We start from the raw sequence: 24,885 nt of genomic DNA, 5'->3' as shown, positions 1-24,885 counted from the left end.
CAATTTAAAAGAAAAACCTATCGTTAAGCGGCAAAATATTAAAAATTGATTCAATATTTAGATATTGCAGATACAAACAAATAATGCTCTCATTGTGGTGCTTTCAATTTTGAATCGGAAGTATATCAATCGGAAAATATATGCTCTCATCATGAAAAGATTAAACTTTCAGCATTGAAAGAATGACTAGAGGAGATTAATAACTTGCTAACTGAAACTGACGAACATCGCTTACAATTACGTAAGAGAACTAGGGGGTACAGCCTCCTTATATATATATATATATATAGCTGTTTTTGGTTGAAGCAGAATGCAGATTTGAAGCATTGAGGAGACATTTCACATTTTTAAATTAATTTTAATATCCATTCCGGGAAAGCAATTTATTTACAAGCAGGCACGGACAAGGAACGTCCGCCACCGCTCGGCACAAAAGCAGAAGTAAGAAAAAAAGGGAAGGGGTCGAAACAAATGATCACTAGTCTTATATAACATGGGATTTCCGGCCACGCGCCAATTCAATGCATGTGTTGACCTTTGACACCTTTTTAAGGGCACCGAAGGGATCACTTTCATTTGATACGTAGTACTGATGGCGCATTATTTTTACAAATGAATTAATTAAACCGAAAGTGGAATTGGATCACGGAATAAGAGAATATTTTTAGAAAGAAGTTACTATGGGCTAAATTAGGATAAAATCTCGGAAATTAATTAAATTGAAATTAGAATTAAAATATCATTACAATTTTTCCCCCACTGCAAGACGTGAAAGTGCATCAGGGCCCTCGATACACAGCCATATCTTTCCGTGGTGTTCAAGTAAGAAAAATTAAAAGTATAGTGCTGAGTAAGTTTAATTCAAAAATATATTGAAAATGACACCTCAGTTTTCTTTACCTTCACATTATACAATCATTAATACCGAAATCCCATTTAACATTTTATATTAGAAGCATTAAAAAAAATTTTGAAAATATTTAATAAAAATCTTAATAATCAACATTAACAACAAAATATTAAAATTTTAAATGATATAGGGAACAAGTTAATTTGACCATTTTTCTGTAAAAACTGAACTTAATTTAATGAAGACAGTCTATGGTATATTTGCTTATATTATCTTTAAATTTTGGGAAGTCTGACTCAACAAAATTATTAAATTAGAAATGAAATATTAAATTATTAAATATAATATCAATATTGTTATGATTTCACCCAAATGAAATATCAGTATAGTTATGATTTTAAGTAAAGTATTTTAGCTATAAATAAAACCACAAGATTCAAAACTTCAGATAAAAAACTTGGATATGAAAATAATACTTGCAAAATTGAAATATTTCATATTAACACTTGGAACTGAAAATAATATTTGCAAAATTGAATGGTTTCATATAAAACTTTTGGAAATGTAAACCAATGTAAGATTCGTGTATTTCAAATAAATCATTTGGAAATGATAATAATAATTGTAAAATTCAAAAATATCAAATGAAAAATTTGGAACCAAAAGTAATAAATGCAAGATTCAGAGATTTCAAACAAAGCACTTGTGAATGAATGTAACAAACGCAAGATTCAAAATAATCTTATAGTATTTGGAGGAAGAAAAAAAATATGTAATATAAAAAATATTTATATTTTGTAAAAAAACAAGTATTTGGACACAGTGATAATAGAGGGTAGTTTAATAACTGTCAGGGGTGTAAAAATTTCCCCCGAGGTATTTACTACCTTAAACTAATTAGCACGTGCCATTAATTATTAAGTATGTAAGAATCTTGGTATGTTGCGTTTTTCGTTCGCAAGGTCTGTATACATAATTTTTAAATAATAGATTTGAAAAAATTTAAAAAACTCAATATTTTAAACTAAAACTTATGATATTTTGAATAATAATATAAAAAGATTATTTTCAATTACATTATAATAGAAAATGCAATTTAACATCAAATCAAATGTACAGAATATAAATTTTGAATTTCATCTGTTGAGTCAGTTGATGGAGGCTTTTTTTAACACTAATAACTTTTTGATGAATCATGGCACAGGTTGGAACTTCTTGAAATTAAGGAGCATAAACACATGACTTTTTGATGAATCATGGCACACTAGAAGTTAGAACTTTTTGAAATTAAGGAGCATAAACACCAGAGAAAATAGAGCACAAACACGTCGGAGAACTGGAACGTTGGATGAACTCGTAGGTTACGGGCAGAATGCAGAGGACATCGCATCGGCGGCGTGGGACGACATGACCGTAGGAGAAAACCATTGGTGTCGGAGAACTTCAGCGTAGCGAGAGACAACGCGGCCGAGACTGCACGGAATTATCTTCAGAGTAACGGCAAATCCAGGAGCCGTACCGTAACATCAAATGGCCTCTCATTGCGGGGATTTAATTCTTTTAATTCATTTGAAAAAATTTTCCACAGAAAACTATCCTTGTCGACTAAATAATATGTAATATTTTTCGAAACCAGCCGGCTAAATAATATGTAACATATTTTGGTTGAGGCAGAATGCAGGTTCGAAGACGTTGAATTATGTTACGTATGTTACGTTGCCGTATGTTATATTTATAATTTCGTTTTATTCTCTTCATGGGACAGGTATGATTTTTTACAAGAAGGCGCAGCAAGGCACAAAAATAGAAGTAAGAAAGAAGGGAGGCAAAAAGGGCAGAAACAAATGATCACTAGTCTTATATAACATGGGATTTCTGGCCACGCGCCAATTCACTACATGTGGTGACCTTTGACACCTTTTCAAGGGCACCGAAGGGATCACGTTTATTTGATAAGTACTTATGGCGCATTATTTTTACAAAGAAATTCCTTAAACCGAAAGTCGAATTGGATCACGAAATAAGAGAATATTTTTAGAATGAAGTTACTACGGACTAAATTAAGATAAAATCTTGGAAATTAATTAAATTGAAATTCGAATTAAAATATCATTACATATCTATATCTATATATATATATATATATATATATAATGTAGCATTTCCAATATTTATCGTATAAGAAAATTGGCAATATATGCCACTTAAAAATTGATAATACCGTTTTTATAAAGAAAATAACATTGTCCAGAATTGAAAGATTGATCGTACGCTCTGTTAATATGCCTGAATTATCGGAGGCAGATTAATTAACCTATATTTTATGCTTGTTCGTCTATATTTTACGGCTCTAAAGAGGAGAAAGGAGCAAAGTTGAAAGTCTGCCAAATAAAGTTCCAAATGGTTTCGGTTATAAAACTTTACCATTTTTTTAAGTGCTCCGTTTGTCTAAAAAAAGGCATATGTTGAATTATTTTTTATATTGCTATGATAAAAAAAAAAAATCCGTCTACTTGTCGGTTGTAACTGCGACCAAAATGCGCCAAGAAAAAATTTCTTCAATTTGATGATTTCCTTCATCAAACTGTGTGGCATGTGATTTGACTACAGAGCACATTATATAGCATGTGATATAGCACTTGAGTATATTTTTGTAATTTTGCGAAATTTTTTCTTGGCGCTTTCTGGTCGCCTTTACAACCGATAAGTACCTTTAATTGTAATAGGTTTTCTACTTTCATGATTAGTGTCAGAATGTTTTTTAATAATTATATTTGATTGGTATAAAAATTATTGCGATTTTCATCTGCGAAATTGGGAATGCATTTTTCATTGATATGCTTTCCTTTTTTATCGACAAAAAACTCTAATCCATTTGCAAATTTATTACCATTACCTCACACTCATAAAACCTCATGTCCTTTTCAGAAAATGTAACCAAAAGTGATCTAACTGCATCATTACCAGTGTGATGTTTGCTACTCAAAGAGTTTTATGAAACATCAGTATGAATGATAAAATGGTGGCTAAAAGTTTTGTCTTCATAGTAGCAGTAACATGGCTTTTAAACTAAATCCCAATAACCTTTTAAGGGTCACTTAAAATGTGTATGATCTTATCTTCCTTATTATGGAGAAAGAAAACTCTTAACAATTTAATAATTCAGGACATTTTTCTTTAATCACTTTCTCTAATTTCAATACAAGGTTCTTCAGCCAACTTATTTATCGAATGTACGAGAATGACTCCACCCTTTTTTTAAGTTTAAAAAAAAGACATTTGTTTGCTGTAAAAATTAAAGATTGATTTATTCAAAATATTTTTCTTGAGAAACTGCAATATTTATCTATCTTTAAGGCAACAAACGTATTCCGCGAAAAGAAAGTCTGATTGCTTAGATGAAGTCAAGTTATCAAGTCATTATATGATGCATGCATGAGAATTGAGCCTGTCTCCAGAAAAGGGAATTCTGCATGGAGCAGAACAAATAATAGTTTGAAGGAGCAATATCTGGTGAATACAACAAATGGGGTAACACGACCTAGCGAAATCATTCTAAATTTCTTTCATTGATTGGATAACATGTGGACGAGAACTATCTTGCTAAAAAATAACTTAGTCCTTTTTTCACCTTATTCTGGACATTCCCCTAGAATACCTTGTTCAATTTGATCAGCTGTTGCTTGTATCGTTCATTATTGATGGTTTATTTCCAAATTTCCATCTTGGATATTTTTATGGATTACCATGTTCAATCAGTCATTTCATCGTTTCAAAGTCACCGAATCAAATCATCATTTATAAGTCACCGAAATCACTCTTTCCAAGTTGTATTGGATGTTCACCATAGATGTCCAATAACAATCGAAGTGTTTATGCTGAAGTTTCTTTGCAATAAAATAGTATAACATGATTTACTGCAAATGCTGGTTGATACAAAACTCAATATTTTTTTGTTCAAAAACATATATTTTTTAAAATATTAAAAAAAGGTATCATACTAATTTTTAAAGGTTGCTGTGAATTCTTTCAAATACGATTTCCCCGATTTATTTGCTGGCAAGAAGTGTTACTAATGGCATCTAATAAAAATGGGCGGGTCATCTTTATACATCTAAAATCCTTAAAACACATCTCTTTGATTACTTTATCTAATTTCGGTACTTTAATAATTTATTTAACAAAAGTACGAAAAGGAGCAATTAAAGATACATAATTAATAATTCCACCCACTAAATTCTTTCAAGAATTGCTGTTTTTGATCCAATTTATACTGTCTCCTACCGATTTCTTCCCGATCTTTTAAACAGATGGTATGGCAAACGATCTATTTCTGTTGTCTTTTATTGCACGTGTCATAGACAAGCCCTCTGACACAGTCTGCGATTTTAAGTCGATATATTTAGTTTCTCTTGTTTCAGTAGCGCCATCTAGGGCCAAGAGTACGACTTAGCTACTCATGCGTCACAACCCTTTTTATGGGGCTACATTCATACATTTCATTCACAGATCGTAATTTAGACCTCAATCAGAGAGCGATTAGCTCTGAGAACAACAGATTTATACGTGACCACGACAGATTTATACGTGCACCAGCCACCTTATACGCAGAGAGTCTTCAGCCGGCGGGGTTCGAACTCACTACCCAAAGGATGCGAGTCCAACGCCCTACCAACTAGACTATCCTGGCGTGTCTGTTTCTTTTCACTATTTACTATTTGTTTCAGAAACAGATATTCAATACGTTTGGAGAGTGTACTTCAGATTTGATAGTTGTATTCGTTGAATTTTCCTCACTTAAGCATTAATGTTTATGCTCCTTGAAGGTGTTACGATTATCTAAATGCGCCACCTTTCAGTGAAAAATTCTCACAAGGAATTTAGTAAATCTATTCCATCAAGTGAGTTTATAAACTATCAATTCCACGTATCTTTTTTTGATTATTGACAATTTTCTTTTCTTTTCGAAAATAAAAAAATTAAATAATGGAATTTATTTTTTCTTTTTCTCACTCTATTTTAAAATTAACGTTATACAAACAATCTTTAAAGACCATTTTGCAGAACTTAAGTCAAAATCAAAGTTAACAGTATCAAATGACTAACATCAAAGCTTTATACTATCAGATGAAGAATAGAAATTTTTCGGGAAAAAATAACTAAACTATCCGTTTGTGACACACATACAACAATTATTTTTTCACCAACCTAATATTACGAGAATCAAGATAAAGAATATGCGGTCATTTTATTTATTTATTTTATCCTTTTTTTATTGAATTTATTTCTCTTGTGCATTCTCTAGATTTCTTATTTCCTTCCAAACAATTTCTAGAAATCCAGGAAAGCGATGGTCAGGGATTTTCCTTTGCAGTATAAGCAAGTACCTACATTAATCTCATAAGCCTTTATACATAATCATAATAACTTTTCTCTCTTCTTTGGCGGATTATGTTTGACTTAGGATATCAAGACAGAGTACATAATTTATGTTTCCTTCTTCCAGGCTGTACGAAAACCAAAGAAGATTGCAAAAAATCAACGAAAGCCTAGAGGAGAAGCTTCTACATGTGGTATGTATGGATAAGCTTGATTTTACGGATATATGTTACAAAGCGTACAAGAAATTGCACTTGAAATCCTTTTGAGGGGGAAAAAAACAATTCTATTACAAAAAAAAAAGGAAACTGATGTATTAATATTTATCTATTTCTATATTATAAAAATAAGAATTCCAAAATGTATCTGTGTTGTTCATACAACGCTATCACGTCTAAAACCATAAAATTTGTCGCATTGCACCTCAAAATCTGAGTTTTAAAACTTAGAGAATCTTTTATTCAATATTTTATGTTGTTTTGGATGATTTTTTCTGATGATAGTAAAAAAGGAATCGATAAACCGACAAATAGTGATAAAAAGAATGTTTTTCAAATGAATTTTGTTTTAAACGTCTGATTTAATTTATTGAATTTTGAAAAAAAATTGATATAATAAGTTTATCTAAAAAAAATTTACGAATTAAAACTAAATCTTCTGCATCCAATTTTCCAATTTTAGTTCGTAAAATTTTTTTGATAAACTTATTATATCAAATTTTTTCAATTTCAAAAACGAAATCAAACTAAATCGTCTGCTTCCAATTTTCCAATTTGATTTCTTTTTCAAAATATTTTGAAGCAATAACTCTAACATTTCTTTCTAATTAAACATAAAATCCGTCAAAATACCTTTTTCATTGATTTTAAATGATTTAATTCCCAGATGAATAAAAATATTTTTTTTCACAGTACCACAGTTGGGGGGGGGGAGATTGCTTTTTCGCTGATTTAGCAAGAAACCAAATGAGAATAAGATTCTAACACCTCACTCTTTTGCAAAATTGTTTGGATCACCAGATTTGTGATAAACAAATTATTTTGTAGTTTTTAATACCCTAAGAAAAGCACGTTTTAATTGTTTTTATTATTTTCTTTAATATATTTCATAACTCTATACGATATTGTTATATTCCATAAAATGCAATAAAGATTTTCTAGCTTTCCATATATTTTTTACTTCATTATTGTTAATACTATCAAATCCCGTGAACATGTCTTTCGTCGCATATGGTACTAAATTTTAATTAAAATCAATCCATTATTTTAATTAAATTAAATTATTAATTTTAATTATTGATTATTCCATTATTTTGGCTGTTAAATTCAATTAAATTATTAATTTTAATTATTAATTAATCTATTATTTTAGCTATTAATTTCAATTCAATTATCAATTTTAATTATTAATTAATGAAATATTTAATCCTAGAAATATTAAATTCTTTTAATATTTCTTTAAATTAATATTTTAATATTTCTTTTAATATTAATTCTAGAAATATTAAATTTAACTTCTAGAAATATTAAAGCCTTATATTAATTGAACACAGAATACTTTCCTTAAATACACAATATTTAAAACACACACAAAAAAAAAATCAAATACTTTTAAAAGTATGTAAAAATAATTTTTCCCATATATGCTGGAAAAAACACCAAATTTGATTTCATTTTTATTTATAACTTGATAAACTAAGTGACTGCTGTTCGTGTGATCATGAAATAAAAACGAATTTATTCTCTATTTTACAGGCTGAGAAATTTGAAAACGAGAAATCTGATTTAACAAGGGATGTTTCCGATCTGACGTCACGACTGGTAGAAGCGAGGCTGACAATAGCAGAACTGGAGGAAGAAAACGTAGGTTCTTGTCAGGAAAATTACTTCTGTGGATTAATTTAACTTCAGTGCTAAGACGCGTTATTTCCCAGATGTAGAAAACAATTTGAATAAATGAGATATTTATTTAACAACGTTTTGTATTTCAGAGAAACTCCCAAAAGAAGAAAAACAATTTTATGTTAAAGGAATTGGAAAGATGCGGAATGGTATTTTGACAATGATTTCATTAAATCGTGATAAATAATGAACCAGCAGGGGTGGTCTCCCTAAAACTCTCTCGCATACACTCTAATAAAGGTGTTATTCTGGAGAACGCCTTGTATGACATTGGCGTACAGTAGTTTACAAAATATTACCTTTAACGTGAATACAGCATTATTACTGAATCTATCGTGTCATCTTGGCGAGTTTTTTGGCGATTAATCCCTGACACGTGGTTAATAGTATCCGAAAATCGAATTTTAGAAGTATTTGTCCCTACCGATTGAAGCAAATATTTGACGCAGACTTACAATTGTAGTCACAAAATCCCATAGAAAATTTGATGTATTTAAATAACCGCGTCTTTGAGTTATCAAGTTTACATGTTTTTGAAATTACAGACCGACAGATGGTCAATTCCTTGTTGGATTTATCTCATAATTTGAAAAATGCCTGCACTATAAATGTTAAATCTGTGTATCGAATTTAATCGATCGAGTTCTCTTCGTTTTGCAGTTATCGTGTTAAATTATATTCAAACAGCTGGACAGAAAGCAGGGATTTTAATCAAAATTTGATAGAATCTATAAATTTGATGTAAATACTATATACCAAATTTCATCTGTCTAGATCAAAGTGTTTTTGAGTTATCTTTGTAACAGACAGCCAGACGGATGGAAATTTTCTAAAAATTTGTTTTTGCGAAATCAGAGAGTTCTAAAACATGGAAATTCCACAAAATCTCTAATTCAATTATTATTTTTTTTTTACGATTACAGTACTTTCTTTATACTACGTATGCATCCCCCCTGGGGAACACCTCGAAATGAGGATGAGATGCTTCCGGCATGGTGGTTGGATCTCACCACCCTGGAGGGGTACACTAATAGGTGGGGCATCTGACTCCTCCCATCGATGACAGGACGTACTTCCTTCGGGGAGGGTTGTACCGTGGCCGGTGACAGCCCTTAGGACTCAACCACAGTTCCCGCCAATGTTGCTGTTGTAGCGGTCCGATCATTCAGTTTTATGGTTTAAATCCGTGTGCCTCCGTGGCGGGTCGGAGAGTTAGATGGCTGATTTATACTACGTATGCGAGAAAATAAAAAAATTGGAACAAATGTGTCTGATTCAAAACCTATTATCATCATTTAAGTAAAAAAATTAATCGAAATAGATTTTCATAATCAAAGAATTTTAAAAAGAAGGAAAGTCATCCTACGTGTTTTGATTAATTTGGCTCAAATTGTCTTAACTCTAGTTCGAGGAGGTAGCTTTTCTGAAGGGAAGTAAAAAGAGGGAAAACTTTGTTAATCAATCTTGATTTTGAATAAATTGCTTGAATTTTTTCAGTTTTCTTGAAATATTTATATAACCCATTGGATATTTTCAGGAGCAATACAGAAACGATTGCAACATTGCTGTTCGTCTTTTACAATGCAAGCCTTCAAGCTTTGTAGCGCATAAATTCAACTCAGTAAGTAATATTCTCTGTAAAACTCGAGTTTTTTTTCTTACTTTTATACTTGAAATTTCTAACCCCTAAAAAACTTATCAAAAAATAGAGTATTAAATTATTGTTATCTGCTGTTTATTAAACTTTTATATCCATGGTTGAAACTGTGGATGAACATCTAGTCCGGGATACAGAATTTTGGTAAGTGTTTACAATCTTTGACCTGGCGAATATTCAATACATGTTTCCTTGTTTCTATCCTTTTTTCATCTCTGATGTTCAGTTCTATCTTTAGATAAACACAAAAAACACAGTGAGTGTGTTTTTACGCAAATTTATGAACACAGAAAAAATGAAGATTCTATAACAGGCTCTGCCAACTATGCATGATTTTTTTTATTTGTTAAATTTTAATCGACTGATGTATTTATATGTTAATTTTGAAATGCTGTTATTTATATAGGGTATAGAATTTTGTAATTCTTTTTTGTTCCTTTTTTACGTGTGTTTTAATTTGCTATGTGGCTTGTATTCCTTATGAGTTTTTGATTAATGCACTCACAATTGGACTCAATCTCTGTAGTGTGCTTATTTCAAATAAATAAATTAATAGCAGGGTATATAAACTTAAATAAGATTGGATTTCAAAGTAACTGCAGATAAGATTAAATAAAGTATATTTTGAATATGAATTACTCTTTTTCTTTTAAATTTTGTTATTCATTAGAAATGCAATCAATGGTTTGTCATGCGCAAACATTTTGTAGCAACAGCATATCTATACTGTAATGGCTTAATCTAGACTGATCAAATAACGAAGCAGAATTTCCAGACAATTCTTTATTTTACAGCCCTATATATACGAAAGAACAACTTATTCTAATCTTGGTTAAATAAATAGTTATTTACACCTGTAGTAGGAGACACAACAGTCGAAGGTTTATCTTGAAAATCAGTTTTCCATCAATACGGAGAAACAACACCACAGGGAGCTAACAGGTTGTTAGTCAACACGACCACTCTAGGGGTAGTTCTCGGACTCCGAACTCGTGGGCGTAGTCCAACAGTCTGCTTGCAATTCGTTTCTTCTCCTCTCCCTAAAAAAAATATCCGCACTTTATTTCGGCGACAATCTTTGACTCTTAATTTACATTGGTCATTTGAGCTCTCTTTCGGCCAATCGGGGTTCAGCAATATGCTCCCTCAGTGGCGCCAGTCGGTCGTGGGAAGGTCCTTTTAGTGATGCACCTTTCATAACTGACTATTCTGGAACACGGAGTTATCATAGTCCTTTCACAATGAGAAACATTTAGCACCCCGATGTTTGGATGCCCCTTTCTTTTTGAAGGTACTATCAATATCTCTTGGACGAGGAATTTCCACATGTGGTCTTTCACTGTAGTCGCTAATGAACAGATGCGAAACCACGCAGGTAAAAAGATCCACCGGCTATCTCGAGGAGTTTAGTATTTAACAGCGACGATACAGCTGGCTGTAAATGTCTTATCAGTACTGGGAAACGGGGAATGTTACAATACCTTCAAAAATAGCATCGAAAATGTTCCTTATTTGATAAAATCTTTTATATCTATTTTCATTCCATACTCTTGTACAATCGTTTGCGCAATCTTGTATGATAGTAGTAAGCATGAGCAAACATCTGTTTTTCGCTTGAAACCAGCTAAAGATGTAGCTTCGAACGAAATTGGCATGTATGCATCGCACATCTCTTTTGCGTTCTTTAAGTTACTAACATTCTCTTTGATTCAGATTGATTGAAAATGACTGATGACAAGTTCTCGGTGAAAAACGAGACTTCATATTATGGCCAGCCATTAGCATGAAAGCAGCTTAAAATAAATTATAAAACATGCATTGAGCTTTCGGATTATGGACAGTATTACAAAGACTTGCAGCTGTCTCTCCCTCTTTCTCTTTTTCTTTTGCGCACATGCTTGTGCCCTTGATGTCAAGTTACTGACTGTATCTATCAGATGCACCCAATGGTTGTCTCAATGTAAACGCTTCTTTATGTAGTTCTTACAGTTCTTCAAGTTTTGATTTATCCTGTCACATATTTTACTTTATTTTCAAACCCCATTATAGAAATTTCTCTTCAAAATGAATTATTGACCGTAGCTGTCTCCTTCTCTCTCTTTTTTTCGTTGTGCATGTGCTTGTGCCCTTGACTCAGATTGGCGACTGGCTCGATCGGATGTGATGTGTCCGTGGCTGTCTCAATGCAAACGCACCTTTATGCAATTCTTACAGTTTTTCATGTTTTTATTTATCCTGTCACAGTTTTACCTAATTTCTAAATCTCATAATAAAAATATCTCTTCAAAATATTTCTGAGTTTATTTTTTATACAAACATCGCCATCACAAACTTATTGTTGATGAACAATATTCAAAGACGAAACACTTTAAAATATGGTTGTGTGTGTGTGTTTTCAGCTCCCTGCCGATTTCCAGGCAAAAGTGAAACGTCACCTCTCTCGACCTCCGCGCGCCTCTTCCTCTTCCCTACTTCTTGACCAGTGCCCACCGGATGTCAGGACCATTAAAGTGTCCGTACCTACCTTACCTCCAGCAGCCATGGTGTACTCGGTGAACAAGTCCACAGCACAGTCCAATAATATCCAGCCGACACCAGCAGCCAATAACACAGAAGAAACTACACCTGATCACGTGTCCGCCGCCATTATAGCTAAGGTAATGAAAGTAATCCTAATATTAGCCATCTTTGGCGACCATTTTTTTTGCCTAGATTATTGACTTTTCAGACTGTTCAATTATTAATATCGAATGTTTATAAAGACATTTCACCTTATAATTTGATACGACTAAAACACAGGAATTCAATTGAAACAATTTACTGCAATTTACAAAGCATATATATTACGAATTAAAAGCAGAGATAAAAATGCTACTATGGATTTAATGATTGGCAAAAACGCATGCTTGAATGTTTTGATCGAGAGTTTGAATTCCATCATAGCATTTAAAATCATTGTTTCAGAGAGTGTATCAAACTGAATTAAAAATATTATGGAAGTTAAAGGAAAAATTGTACGAAAATTAAATTTTTATCATTAGAATGGTCTTTTTTTGTATCTTAAGAAATACAAAAAGCCTTTTTTTTTTATAATTATTTTGAAAGATATGAGTATCAGTTTCCATAGGCAAGTCATAACGATTACGGCTTGACTTAAAATTAATATTTTGCGCCAAAATTGAAAACTTTTGGAGCGATTTCTCGCCAAATATAATCGTGACAATTTTTTATTGCAACTTTAAAAACCGTTTGTTAGAATTTCTGGTATACACCCAAGATAACAGACCTTTAGAAAGTTTCGGATGATTAGTACAATTTGGTATTCGTACCAAATTTAGCTAGCTATGAAAAAAGTTTTGCAGAGAAAAAATTTTGAAAGCATGAAGTTTAGATTTTATGAAACTACTGGCAGCGAAATTAACCCGTTTCACGGAAACAATTTTAATGCAAAATGCATTTTATTTCGATATGTATGAAAGCTACATTCTAAAATAATATACTTTTTTTCCAAACAACTGCATTTGTCTTCAGATAATTAACATTAACATGTATCTGTAAAGTTTGGCCCCGATATTAATATCTTCCACTGTTCTCAACTGCCATGTAACTTCGGGTATTTTTATAATCTACCAAACTGTGTCTATTTTTGTGATGAAATTCTTTTGAATTTCAAAATAAAAGATGAAATTTCAAAATAAAATGCAAAGGAAAGTTTTACGATTCAATAAATTTATTAGAAATAAAATAAGTGATTCATTAGCCCTAATTTTAATCTTTTACATAATAAAAAAGTGATAGTCTAAAATTATATGCCAATAGATGGCAGCCGGAAAGCTCTTGTGAGTTAATTTACTTTCTTGATTTCTGAATAATGAAGTCCATTTTAATGTGATGTCATATTAATTCCTCAAACAAAGAATTATTTGTACTGCAAAGCTGGGGAAAACAAAAATAAAGTTTTACTTAAAGAAAAAAGAAAAGGAAAAAAACACGTATTGTAAAAAAGAAGACTAACCTAGAATATCAAAAGACTTAGGATAATTTTTTTCTTTTTTTAATCTCTAGTACAAGTTATTATGATTACATGCGTGTTTAAAGAATTTAATTCCGTATTTTACGTTAATTATTTTATTAAAAAAAAATTAGGCATCAACATTTTAAGTGCATATCATCAATTACTCATACTGAAAACTGGCCATATTACTATGAGAGGTGCACGTAAGGTATCTTGAATTAACCTAAGAACCACTGATGTTATTAGATCACCATTATGCAATGGCGGATTTAGCTATTTTTGCGGCCCTAGGTATTGCACATTAGGAAACCTCTTCATTAGCTTAATTGCAAACATTGTTGTTGTTTCTAATGGCACTTATCATAGACAGGCCGGCTGACGAATTCAGTGATTTTCAGCCGAGACAGCGTCTCTGGTTTTTCAGTAGCGCCATCTAGGACCAAGAGTACATCTTAGATACTCACGCGTCATAACCTCTCTGTGGGGCGGACTTCATTTATACATTTCATTCACTCACCCACAGATCGTAACACACCCATTCGCTTGCACAACGTCTTTTTGCAGGGGGGGGGGGGGGCTCATTCACACACCTCACAGACAAAACACAGGGTAGAGAATAACCATGTCCGAATCAGGACTCGAATCCGAGACGCCCAGATTATGGCGAAGACGTGCTACCCCTCAACCTGGTCGCCGGCATCGCAAACATATATTATACAGTAGTGTATGATATCTAAATAATATTTGCGGTATTGTATAATATGATAAATTATATAATAATATAAAATAATATTACATAATATTGTACAATTGGGTTTGGTTTGGTTATATTAACGTCTCGTTTGAAGCAACAGTTGGGCTATTTTGGGACGGACTTCGTAATTTTGAACCACGGTCAGATGACGAGGACAACACCTAAGCTGGCACCCCCCTCTCCCCACCACACCACACCAGCGGGAGGACGTTTAGTCAGGACGGATTTAACGTGCAACAGATCCCCTTACACGACGGTTCGTCGGTGGAATCGGGTCTCGAACCTGAAACCCTCCTGTTCCGAAGCCGAGACCTTACCACCAGGCCACCGCGGCCCAAATATTGTACAAAGATACTTAGGTAATAAATTGGTTAATATATTGAAAAAATATATTGATATAAAGCTGAAATATCAAAACATTCCGTTTAAGCAATCATATTAGCAAAGAAAAATAACTAAAGTCAATTATATTCAATTCAATTTTTGCTTTTTATATAACCCAATACCGGCATCGAACAATTATGGGCAATTTGAATTCATCGAGTCAAAGAACATATAAAAACGAGGGAATTGGATAACAATTTAAACTTAATTTTTCCTCAATACATTTATTAACACAAATAAAATATAATATAATTATTTTCTTGGTAACACAAGTTATTTTCCGATATCTCCACGATATTTTTCAATATTCTGAATGTCGGTCAATATTATGAGGACATCATAACAATATTGTTGAGCATTTCGTGTAAATAGAATCAAGTTATTTCAAATATTTTTATGATTAGAAATATATGACTATCTATTAACGATTAGAACTTGCTATTGTGCCATGGTTATAACGAACATTCTGTGGATATTTCATTAAAATTTTCAAATCATTTTTATTATATTTTCCTGTTCAGAATTTTTTTAAAAATTTTAGAACTTTCGTAATTATTTATGAACAGATATATCCCACATTTCATCCCAAAAATCCTAATACAGACTTCAATTATTCCGTTCAGGTGCTTGAAGAAAGAAGCCTAGAGCGGAAAACTGCTGCTAGTTTGAAGAAACAGAGATTTATGGAAGAGAACCGAGACCTCGACCTTCGAAACGTCGCCATACAAACGGACTGCTCGAGGCCCATCGTATGCAGGTGTCAGCACTCTCTAAAGTATCGAAGCATGCTGCCTGACTGCGAAACCATCAGGACGTCCAAAGAACAGAACACTTCAAACAGCACCGAAACAGCCATTTAGCATCACCCTGCAACTCAAAATATTGCACCTGGCAACGAAGAATTGATTGTCACTAGAATATGACATCATTATCTAAAATCTTTATTCAAGATTGAGAATCAAATTTAGATTTTTGGGACCAATTGTTTCTTTGTTTTAAGCGGTGGTGTATCTAAGGTTCAGCAAGTAGGATATAGACACTAAGTCATATCACTGACTCTCCGACCCGCCTCGAAGGCACACGGATAAAGAAAAACTGAATGACCGGACAGAACACTGGTGGGAACTGAAATTGAGCCCTAAGGGCCATCACCGGCCACGGTACAACCCTTCCCTAAAGAAGTACGTCCCTTCATCGATGGGAGGAGCCAGACCCTCACCTTTTCGTGCACTCTTCAGGTAAAAAACTTGCTAGAACCAACCATCATGCAGCTTCTCATTCTCATTTCGAGGTGCCCCCTTGAGGGGAGGGAAGGGTATAGATACTAAGAAAAATAAAAATAAGCTAATTGCAAATTTCTTGCTGTTAGAAGTTTCAAGGTTTCTCGTCTCAAAGCGCTAAATATAGATACAGTCAAATGTTAAAATAGGAATTCTCTAAACAAAGTATGTTCAACTCTGGGCCTTCAACGCATATTTCTACTGACATTTCAATAGTTCCCAGACATTGCAATACAATATAAAAAAAATTTCAGCTATTTTCACGACTTAAAATCTAGTTTTAAGTAATTAGTAATCGAATATGATCTGTTTTAAAGTTTAATGAACTGGTTGAACCAATAGTAAATTTGATCATCATTTTTGTTAAGCACAATTAAATCAAAAGCATTTATAATTATAATTCTCAAATACAATCTAACACTCAATGAATTAGCCTATCATGGCATTTTATGCACAACAACATTTCTTCTTTTTCCTCATATGATACAGAGAATCAAGTATCCCCATCTTTTGTTTTACTTAACCAATATTGCTGACTTTAATGCCTTTTTAAGTTTTTAGCGTTTTTTTTTTTTTTTGTCTTATTTTTCTTCCAATTGTGAGACTACTACTGTTTTTGGTTATACCTCCAGTTTCAGATAACACTGATACTAACCCACTAATTTCAATAGTCCAAATTAGACAATTATCTGTTCCCAATGCACGTTTGGGGCAATAACAAAAAAATATATAAATTACCTAAATTATTTTAATGAAATTATTATATTAAAATATAAATACACAAGTTTACTCGCTAAAGTTGCAATAGAATAACCAGAAAATACCATAATATATTCTTAGTGAGCTGTTATTTCCTTATCACAGTAAACATATTACTGTTTTTATTATTATCACTTATTCTTGCATTCCTGATCCCTTTGCAGATGATTGAATAATTGTTTTGACTTAACATATGTACTTTGGATTTTTTGACACACTTTTGGCCCAATTAATTCATTAAGTAGATGATTTTCTGTGCTTTTTCTTTTCATATCTTCATTTTTTAAAAAAATTAGTCATGCTTCAGAACAAACTATGAAAGATGTTTTTTTTTTCTAGGACTGAGTTTGGCATGATTATGTAAATACATCTAAGACCCTTATTAGCGCAAAATATTAAGCGAATTCTTTATAAGGTTGCTTGATACTTAAAATGCCAGACAATATTATGAATATGTCACTACAATTTGTTGAATATTTTGTACAAATAAGAAGAGTAATGTAGAACACGAGAGTCACTGAAAAGGATTCTTAGAAGAACTTTTATTTCATTCGAAATCCAGGTGGCGAAAGTTTAGTGGTTTTGAAAGAATCTGCTTCGTCTTAGAATATAAATGAAATATAATCACATTATTAAATTTTATGGTGATCATAGTTCTTGTGTAATTTCACACTGGAGTATAAGTTATTGATTTTTGATTGCAAGATTATTAATCATATTTTTTATATACTTTATTAATAGGAAAAAGTACAAAAAAAATTGGAAAAAGTCAAAAATCAATTTAGTCTTTGACCTGGTTGCTGATTTCCGTAGATACACCGCCGTTCTTTTTATCAGAAATTCGTTTTCGTATTCGACAAATAACGATTCAGGTTTTAATTCATTCTCAAAGAAAACAAAAATAATTCGCTAGACGAAGTGCACTTATGTCGTATGTAAAAAAAAACTGTTGCCTTCTAAGAGGTAAAAAAGACATTCAGTATAGAACATTCAGATTGTACAAAGAGTTTAGTTGTAGTGCAATATCTATTTTTTTAAAACTCTTGTGCTTTTTCTTCTCTTGTATACTATATCGAAAAGGGTAAGTCTAGCGATATTTCTTAAATTTTTCTAGGTGTCGTTCTATCTTTTCGTATCTATTTAGGAAGAGATAGAAAATTCATTCAAAAAATATATATCATAGTTATATATGTATGTATCATTCACGTAATAATACAGTAGATATTAATGGACATATTTCCCATTCTATAAAGGATTTTTTCCTTCCCTTTTTGTTTCTCAAAGTTAATTAATCTGTTATGGTATTGAAAATACACAGGATAATTACAAAATAATAATCGAGTCTTAGTTCATTATATTTCAAAAAGTATATTATAAAACTGAAATAAATCAATTTTTTTTCCCAACAGTTGTGAAAGTTCCTTATATCATTTAATAAAACAGAAACAATTCAATTTTTTCTTCTTCTTTTTTTCCCGAACAGTGGAAAAGTTTCTTTATGTCATATAAAATAGAAAAAAATACATTTTTTTCCCGAACAGTTCGAAAAATTCCTAATGTCTTATCACAAAACAAAAACAATTCAATTTTTTATTCTTTTTTTTCCGAACAATGGAAAAGTTCTTTATATTATGTTATAAAACAGAAACAATACAATTTTTCTTTTTTTTTTCTTCAAACAGTTGGAAAAATCCCTTATATCATATTATAAAATAGAAAAACAATTCTTTTTTTTTTCCCTTCTTCTTTTGTTTCCGAACAATTGGAAAAGTTTCTTATGTCATATTATAAAACAGAAACAATTTATTTTTTCCCCAAAAATTTGTAAAGAATTCCTTATGTCATATTATAAAACAAAAAGAATTCTTTTTTTTTTTTTTTTTTTCGTTCTTTTTCCCCTCGAACAGTTGAAAAAGTTCCTTATGTAATATTAAACAGTAACAATTGCATTTTTTTCCGAACTGTTGGAAAAATTCTTTATGTCTTACTTTCGTTTCATAATGATTTTCCGTACAATCTACGAAGCATATCATTGCGTAAGTGTTTAAAAGCATCTACAATATACGGTTCCAGAATTCTCTCAATGTAGCTGATAAAAGTGGCACGTACACATTGTCTAAATCCCAGAGGAAGAAATCGCAAATTTAAGATCTGAAGATGAGTAGAGTCTTGAAAATGAGCTTAGTCACCGCTATGTCGATCAGTTAAGTGTATTATGATACAGTAAATTTCTTTCCATTTATAGCTTAATGCAAAACCATACTTGCGTAAGATCTGGCGTTCCATGTGGAAAATTTAAAGTATAGAAATAAAAATTTAACTAGATTCTTCTTTCTTCGGCTAACATTGAAATTTTTAATTAATATATTTAAAGTAATATGATTTCAGACTCCGATTATTATTTTGTAATTAATTGCATTGTTGCCCTAGTAGCACGTATATATTTCAAAATATTGTTTGTTATTAAAAAAATATCGGCAAGATTATATAATATTGCTGAATGTTGAATAATGTAATATAATATTGTACAATATTGTTCAACAAGGTGTGTTTAAGTGATTGACCCGCAAACCAAAGCCTTTCTTCTTCCAAGAAATGCACCAACTTATAGATCAATGCAAACAGAGGAATATATCGAAAAATGAAATCAGCCTTTCATTCAGATTTTGTTTACCTGCAATTCAAAAACAATATAAGGACAATTTCTGACATATCCTCATATTTTAAAAGTCCTAGCTAGAAATCATAAATGGAATAAAATATTATCACTGACATTTTTCATATTAATGAAAAAATCTTGTATTGACTGTAAATATATAGATGTGAAACTTATACTAAATCATAGAAATCAAATTCCAAAACTTATAACATGTGTAAAATGTCTGTAAACATTTTGCTATGATTTCACATATGTACATACATACAGCACGAAAATATGATACTTTTAATCTAGAAAGAACAAAACAAAACAATTATTCTTTTAACAATCATAATTAGCCCGCAGCCAGCTGAATTTTAACCTTATTTCAATTAGTAAAGATATGGGCGTAAGCTATTTCAATATGCAAATTAAACCTTGCGATTTTAATACTTTGCTATTATTAATATCACCAGTATTCGTTAATTATCCCCAAATAATCGCTTTTGATTGGACTCAGGTTCCGTATTAGTCATTTTTCAACATGGAATATATTTTGTATTATACATGTCAATGAGAAAATATAGTATATACGAGAATGCGACGGGTAAATCAGACAAAATTTGATCTTTCAATATTCATAATACTATCTCAATTACCATCGCAATAGTAGTACCCCGAATAATTGAGAAAGGGACATTTTTTTTCAATAATTCATTCTGGAAAAAAAAAAATGGTGATGATCGTTCTTAAACAATTTGATGTTCAATAAAATTAAATCAAATTGCGGAATCAGATTTAAAAAATCAAATAAACTTTAACAGCTTCTTTCTATAATAGTAACAAGAATAAAATTATCAATCTCTTTTTAAAACCTTTATTTAATGAAATTATTTAATTAAAATTTTAATTAATTATTTCAAATTAGTACTTCGATATTCTCGTTATATATTTATGTTAAGATTAATGTCATTAATCTTCTATTATTATTAATAATCATTGATTAATCGCTTATTATCTCTACTAATAATATAGGTGAAAATGTGTATGTGTGTGTGTTGGAAATATACAGGCCAGATCGCTTTATTTGGAACTACCAAACTCGGCACATATATATTTTGGAGGGTAGGAATTTGCGTCTCGGAGCGATCTTTTTTGAATTTTAAATAATTAAGATAAAGCAAATTTTGGAATCTTTCTGCGATAACTTCTGAACATATTACTGTACAAAAGTGAATTTTATATCATTTCAAAAATGTAACACTATAGATATTAAATCTGTGTGCCGATTTTTATTCTATTTAGCTATTTGTTTTATAGTTAATAAGTTGAATTCGAAGAGCCGAACTGACAGACAGACTCAGGACGGGTTTTACTCAAAATTTGACAGAAATTACAAATTTGGTAAACACCATGTACCAAAATTCCTCCATCTAACTCAAAGCATTTTTGAGTTATCCTTCCCACAGATAGAGGGACATTTTCCAAAAATGTGTTTTTCGTGCTTAGGGGGGGGGGTCAAAAGTAGAGATTTGTCAAAATTTCGAGTACAATACTTTTAATATAAATTCGTATATGAGAGAGTAGAAAGGTGGTTACAGTATTGCAAAATTTAGAAAATATATGAATCGGATGTATAATTTTTAATAACACTATGATGTTATGGGACTGCCTTCATTAGAAAAGCTCATGTATATAATTAAAAAAAACTTAAATAAAACAATTAAAATAATATGGCGTTAATGTCAGGTAATTTGGCGAAATCATGGACATGAAGTTATATCTAAACGCTTTATTTGAAATCAAATATAACCAATATTCCCAGTGAACCAACTGGTTGCCTGTAGCAACTAATAACTGCATATACATAAGCTTCATTTACATTATATTTTTTAGTAATAATCAATAAATCCGAAAAACTATATCACACATATTTGTCATCAAAATAAATATTTAATCGCAACGATAACTGTTAATTGGAGACATAGAAGATATCTGCTCTATAATTCTAAAAATACGGCGTCGCTCTACTTTAATATATATATTTTTTGGAATTATAATATTTTTTCTCCCATTGAACGTTTTTTTTAAATTTATTTTTGCTTCTTTATTAAATATTTCAAATAATACAAATAAAATTTAAGGAATTCGAAGGTTAAAACATAAACGCTGTCTAAAACTTCATTATGGAATAGCTTGCGCCAATTTCTGTAGTTAAAATATCCCTATTGAAGCTATATTCATGGTGGGCATTAACCTGTAGAAAAGTATATACATAAATCATATATTTAAGATGGTTGCCAGCAATAAAAAATATGTGTTCAGATGAATAAACTAAGAATCCATCTTAAACTGTATATAATATACACAAATTTATGTCATCTAATACATTTGTGAGCTAAGAAAAATGTGTGTAAAAATAGAAAAGCTAAGAATCAAACATAAATTGTTTGTAATATACACAAATATATGCTATTTAGAATGTCTGTGAGCTATGAAAAAATGTATAAAAAGGGAAAAGCATAGAATCAAACATAAACCGCATGTAATATATACAATTGTATGCCTTTCAAGATGGTCGCAAGCAATAAAAAAAATGTGTATTAATAGTGAAAAGCTTAGAATCAAACATAAACTGTTTATATTTATATAGTTTATGTTTGATACATTAATAACTGTGTTAATGTATGATGTTTAATATTTCTGTGAGAAATGAAATATATTTGTTAAACTGAAAAGATGGTAGAATCAGGCTTGAACTGTATGTAATATATATAAAAAAATTCTATATCATTTAAGATACCTGCAAATATGGAAAATATTTAAAATGAAGAGAGATAAAAATCAAATTATTCATTATCCAACCGTAAAATAATACAAAAATTTAGTCAGCCTTTTTTCTATACAAATAAAGAATTTCTTTTGTGTTTAATGATTAAAATATCCTAAAAAGTTGGTGTGCCCATTGTACAGTGTACTCTTCGCACATATTTTGAACAGTTATAGCACATCCTACACCATATTCGATATTTTAAGTCATTACGTATTTCAGTTATGGCATGTGGTGGTAACATTATAAGCCAGATAACAACTTCCGGAGAAGGGTGTACACTTTTGTCTAGTGGCTTTGTTACTCGGCTATGAACTAACGTTGCGAGTTCGAACCTCAAACTTGCACATTGGAGACCCTGGTTCTGAACAACCGCATCCTTCGTTCTACTGTCGTGGCTCCATCTACCGGCAGCAACCACTGACACACGCTCGCCGTCGCCCGCCATAACACTTGGCGCGATATCAACGTTCGTCGCTCGCCATAACGCTTGGCGCGATAATCACGTTCGTCGCTCGCCATAACTGGCGCGATAAACTCTACCGACTCACTGGTGGGGGACTATTGTGGTGGTAACATTATAAGCCAGATAACAACTTCCGGAGAAGGGTGTACACTTTTGTCTAGTGGCTTTGTTACTCGGCTATGAACCCTAACGTTGCGAGTTCGAACCTCAAACTTGCACAGGCATTTACATGTTTCTGAAAGTACAGACCGAAAGACGGACAACCCGCAATTGGATTTGGCTCAAAATTCGACAATTGTCTACACTATAGATGCTAAACTTGTGTACCGAATTTTATCAATCTAGCTTTTTTCGTTTTGTAATTATCGTATTAACTTATATTTGAACAACCGGACAGACGGACTTCCACTGAACAGAATTTACACAAAATTTATTAAAGATGTAAAGAACGTATACCAAATAAAAAAAACGTATACCAGAAAGTATTTCAACCGTCTAACTCAAGGCATTTTTTGAGATCTTTATCACAGATAGACAGACGGACATTTTCCAGAAATGTGTTTTAAGGAGGTCTGAAATGTGGAAATTCGTCAAAATCTCGACTTCGAATTTCCAAAATTTTCTTAACAATGAGTTCGAAAAATGAGAGGAGTTGATGCTGCTGTACCTGACGGATCCATTACCTGTAAAAGATTGTCTACCACTGTATCTATTGCCAGACGCATAATTCCTTTTGTATATAAATGTCCGTATTATCAATTAATTGTGTGTGTGTGTGATATATAAGAATGCCTTATGTTCTAAGCCCATCTGATGTAGAAACTAACTACGAAATACTTTTTTTTCTTTCTGCGATATACTTCTACAATAAAGAAGGTTCAAAACGTTTTTTACTACCATTGTTGAATGTAAAAATGATTGTAGATAAATGTAACATAGACATGAGCATACTCTTGTTGATAATTTAGTGCAATAAAATCTTTCTTAGTGTAGAAAATAAAAAAACGTTGATTCTCTATGTGTATTATTTCAAAGCAATCACTTTCTCTTCTAATAAAAGAGAATACATGAATCTACATGTGTATTGACACTCTGCAAGATAGACCATGCACCTCGAGCTTCCAAAATTGACACAGATATACTTTGAGAAATTAAAATATGCATCACAGATTTAAATACCATTAGAATTTTAATTAATAAAAAAATTAAGGTTTAAGAAATAGTTAAAAATAATCGTTTTTGATGAAATTATTGAATTTTTTTCGGATTTAATTCTGTGTGTTATGACTTATGGCACTTTACATATCCTCTGTAAACTATTTAAGCCGAGTGAGGGTCTCTTGTTTTTCAGTAGCGCCAACACTACAACTTAGATACTTCATGCGTCACATTCGCATGCACAATCCCTTTTTACATGCGGGCACATTCACACACCTCACAGATAAAACACGGAAGAAGAACGATGCCCGAACCGGGACGACCAAATCTTGGTGGAAGATGCGCTACCCCTATGCTAGGACACCGGCTTTAATTCTGTAATCAGTTTTATAAGCTTTTTGACATAGTCGTACTTTTCACTCGATGTAAATTCCAGATGAAGTTAAACTGTTTTAAAGCCCGATGACGACGACAGCGATATTAAGTCGAGTTTGGGCAATAACTTCTGAGGGTAAAGGCCCCTGGGCACCCGAGGCCAGAAGTCTGACTTCTAGATCATATGAAGATGACACACAATACACTCACTTGTACAACCCCTTTTTACGGGAGAGGGGGGGGGCTCTTTCTCACACCTGATAGAACACAGGGTAGAGAACAACCATGCCCGAACCAGGACTCGAATCCTGAACGCCCAGAGCACGGAAAAGACGCGCTAACCCTAGGCTAGGACGCCGGTACATGAATTGTTTTGTATTATATTAATATTTTACATGCATCTCGGAAGACACAATTATTTCTCAAAAAGTTATTCAAA

The 24,885-nt window shown here is 31.8% G+C and overlaps 1 protein-coding gene across 1 annotated transcript in view; it reads left to right on the top strand.

Annotated features, from left to right (window-relative positions):
- LOC129975680 (uncharacterized) overlaps positions 1 to 18,308 on the top strand; it is a 182,104-nt gene extending 163,796 nt beyond the window's left edge. Inside the window, exons 4-8 of the mRNA XM_056088806.1 lie at positions 6,357 to 6,423; positions 7,984 to 8,091; positions 9,668 to 9,751; positions 12,187 to 12,444; positions 15,564 to 18,308. Of these exons, the coding sequence (XP_055944781.1) occupies positions 6,357 to 6,423; positions 7,984 to 8,091; positions 9,668 to 9,751; positions 12,187 to 12,444; positions 15,564 to 15,800 (754 nt within the window). The 3' untranslated portion in view covers positions 15,801 to 18,308. The remainder of the gene's footprint in view (positions 1 to 6,356; positions 6,424 to 7,983; positions 8,092 to 9,667; positions 9,752 to 12,186; positions 12,445 to 15,563) is intronic.
- Positions 18,309 to 24,885: the final 6,577 nt, after the last annotated feature.

Source organism: Argiope bruennichi, chromosome 7, assembly GCF_947563725.1.
Source record: "Argiope bruennichi chromosome 7, qqArgBrue1.1, whole genome shotgun sequence".
NCBI classification, from domain to species: Eukaryota; Metazoa; Arthropoda; class Arachnida; order Araneae; family Araneidae; genus Argiope; species Argiope bruennichi.
This window is presented reverse-complemented; position numbering and strand designations above follow the sequence as displayed.